The sequence below is a fragment of the Limulus polyphemus genome, unplaced genomic scaffold (genome assembly GCF_000517525.1).
Source record: "Limulus polyphemus unplaced genomic scaffold, Limulus_polyphemus-2.1.2 Scaffold2712, whole genome shotgun sequence".
Taxonomy (NCBI): domain Eukaryota; kingdom Metazoa; phylum Arthropoda; class Merostomata; order Xiphosura; family Limulidae; genus Limulus; species Limulus polyphemus.
In genome coordinates, this window is record NW_013668322.1 from 128,339 (window position 1) to 130,385 (window position 2,047).

Here is a 2,047-nt window from a genome sequence, read left to right on the forward strand (position 1 = left end):
CATTTCTGTTCCTTTAAAAAATTAAACTGGAACAAGGAAAGAATATAAAATATTTTAAGTAAATAAATTAAAAGGAAAACAATTCATTTTAAATCTATGTTAGTGTTTCATACAAGTTTTTCTATTCAGAATGTAAACAAACTTTATTGCACAAAGGGAAATTTCTAGTAGAAGAAACATTATTATACTTATTAAATAGTATACCCATTTAAAAAAAGGTACATATGCTTATCACCAATTACAAAAATAATTTTAACAGACAACAACTGCTTGGTAAGAAACAGTTAACTATTAACAATTACACTATAGCAAAAATAATAAACACTGTCATAAATATTTCATTTCTTCATAAATAAACAAAACTTTTCTAAAAAATTACAAAAATGCAATTAGGTATGTATTAGTCCTGATATACTTCTTAAATTATGCGACAACCCTCCACCAATAAGAGTGTGACACACTCTCTTGATGCATGTGACTCCCTCTATTCAATTCTACCGAACTATCACTTCAAGGTTTGGCAGAAATGAAAGCACCAGTTTTCGGTAGGGAGGATGGGTGGGAAATGTGAGAGGAAGTAATTATTGGAAATACATTTTCAGTATAGGAAAATTATAACTTCCGATATGGTACATTACCTCCATTCATATAAATAGCTAGAATCCCACATTGAAAAGGTGCAGGGACCAGTGCGAGGGAAAGAAAGGAGCATTCTTCAGAAGCATCTGAAGGACACCCCCAAAGAGTAGATCCTTGTAGTAGAAGATCATACCTAGGAGGCTGCACCACTTTTGTACCAGGTATACTCTTCGCCCCTTGTGGAAAAATGTCGCTTATATGGGCAGAAAGACGGAGAAGCACATTCAAGCTGAAAAGAACTATGGTAGGATATGGATCCAAACCATAAGATATTTATGAAACTCAAAGCCAGAAAACATAAAAGTGGGTAAAATGAAAAGGATGTGCCCCTAGGTGTAGAGTGGATATGGCACAATGGACTGTATACAGCAAGTTAACTACATCCAAAACCCATGTCACTGACAACTGACATCCATATCAGATGGCTGGGTTTTGGATTATAGCTAACTTGCCACTGGTATGATCCTCTTTCCTACCCTCACACAGATGTTGGTTCCTGGTGGCCTTGGTTTTGGATTGTAGTTAATTTGCCAGCAGTATGATCCTCTTTCCTACCCCCACATGGATGTCAGTACCCAGTGGCTGGGTTTTGGATTGTAGTCGACTTACTGACGGCATGATCCTCACTCTACACCTGGGGGTGTAGGAAAGAGAATCAAACCATCTTCACCTCAAGTTCATTAGACCGGAGGGAATCTCTTACCCCCGACCCATGAATGGGGCACATGATAACAATGTGAGAAATTGATTGATCAATCCGGAAACCTGACATCTGGTATCAAAAAGATGTTTGTCTCATGTAAACCATCTCACTCAAATTTAAAATGAGAGGAACTAACCCAAGTGCAATAACATCCTCTAAATAATAAGTAAAATGAGGGAAAGCAGAAGGGGAAAAACTGTAGTAATCTGCAAGTACTTCCACCATGACCCACTGCATGGATGGAGTAACAAGAGTATAAATGAGTGAGGGAATAGAGACATCTATAATAAATGTGTGAGGACTAATTTTGATTGGTTCAGCTCTAAATCCAAAACCCAACCACTAGGAACTGACATCCACATGGGGGTAGATAAGGGATCCCAATCAAAGGGGTGAACTGCAATTTTGGCAGCTCATTCCGTTGTTACAAAGTGGAGGATATCTCATCATCTACACCAGCAGAATACAACCGTCCTACTCTCAACTGAAAGTTTTTACAATCATTTATATATATATATATATATATATTATTATTATTTGTATTTCATTAACACATTCAGGAGGATGCCTCCTCGGTCCACCACCCCAGTGGCTTGGAACTAGAAAGTGGTAAGGACTCTTAAGTTCCACCAAAAGAAAAGGGCAGTAGAGAGTCCACAGGAACAACAACACTGAGACAGTTCAATGGGTGACCACGAAACCCTA

At 37.8% G+C, this 2,047-nt stretch overlaps 1 protein-coding gene across 1 annotated transcript in view; it reads right to left on the bottom strand.

Moving 5' to 3' along the window:
* LOC106467703 (transmembrane 9 superfamily member 2-like) overlaps positions 1 to 2,047 on the bottom strand; it is a 58,755-nt gene that overhangs the window by 35,430 nt on the left and 21,278 nt on the right. The window contains exon 4 of the mRNA XM_013928080.2: positions 1 to 26. Within this exon, the coding sequence (XP_013783534.1) occupies positions 1 to 26 (26 nt within the window). The remainder of the gene's footprint in view (positions 27 to 2,047) is intronic.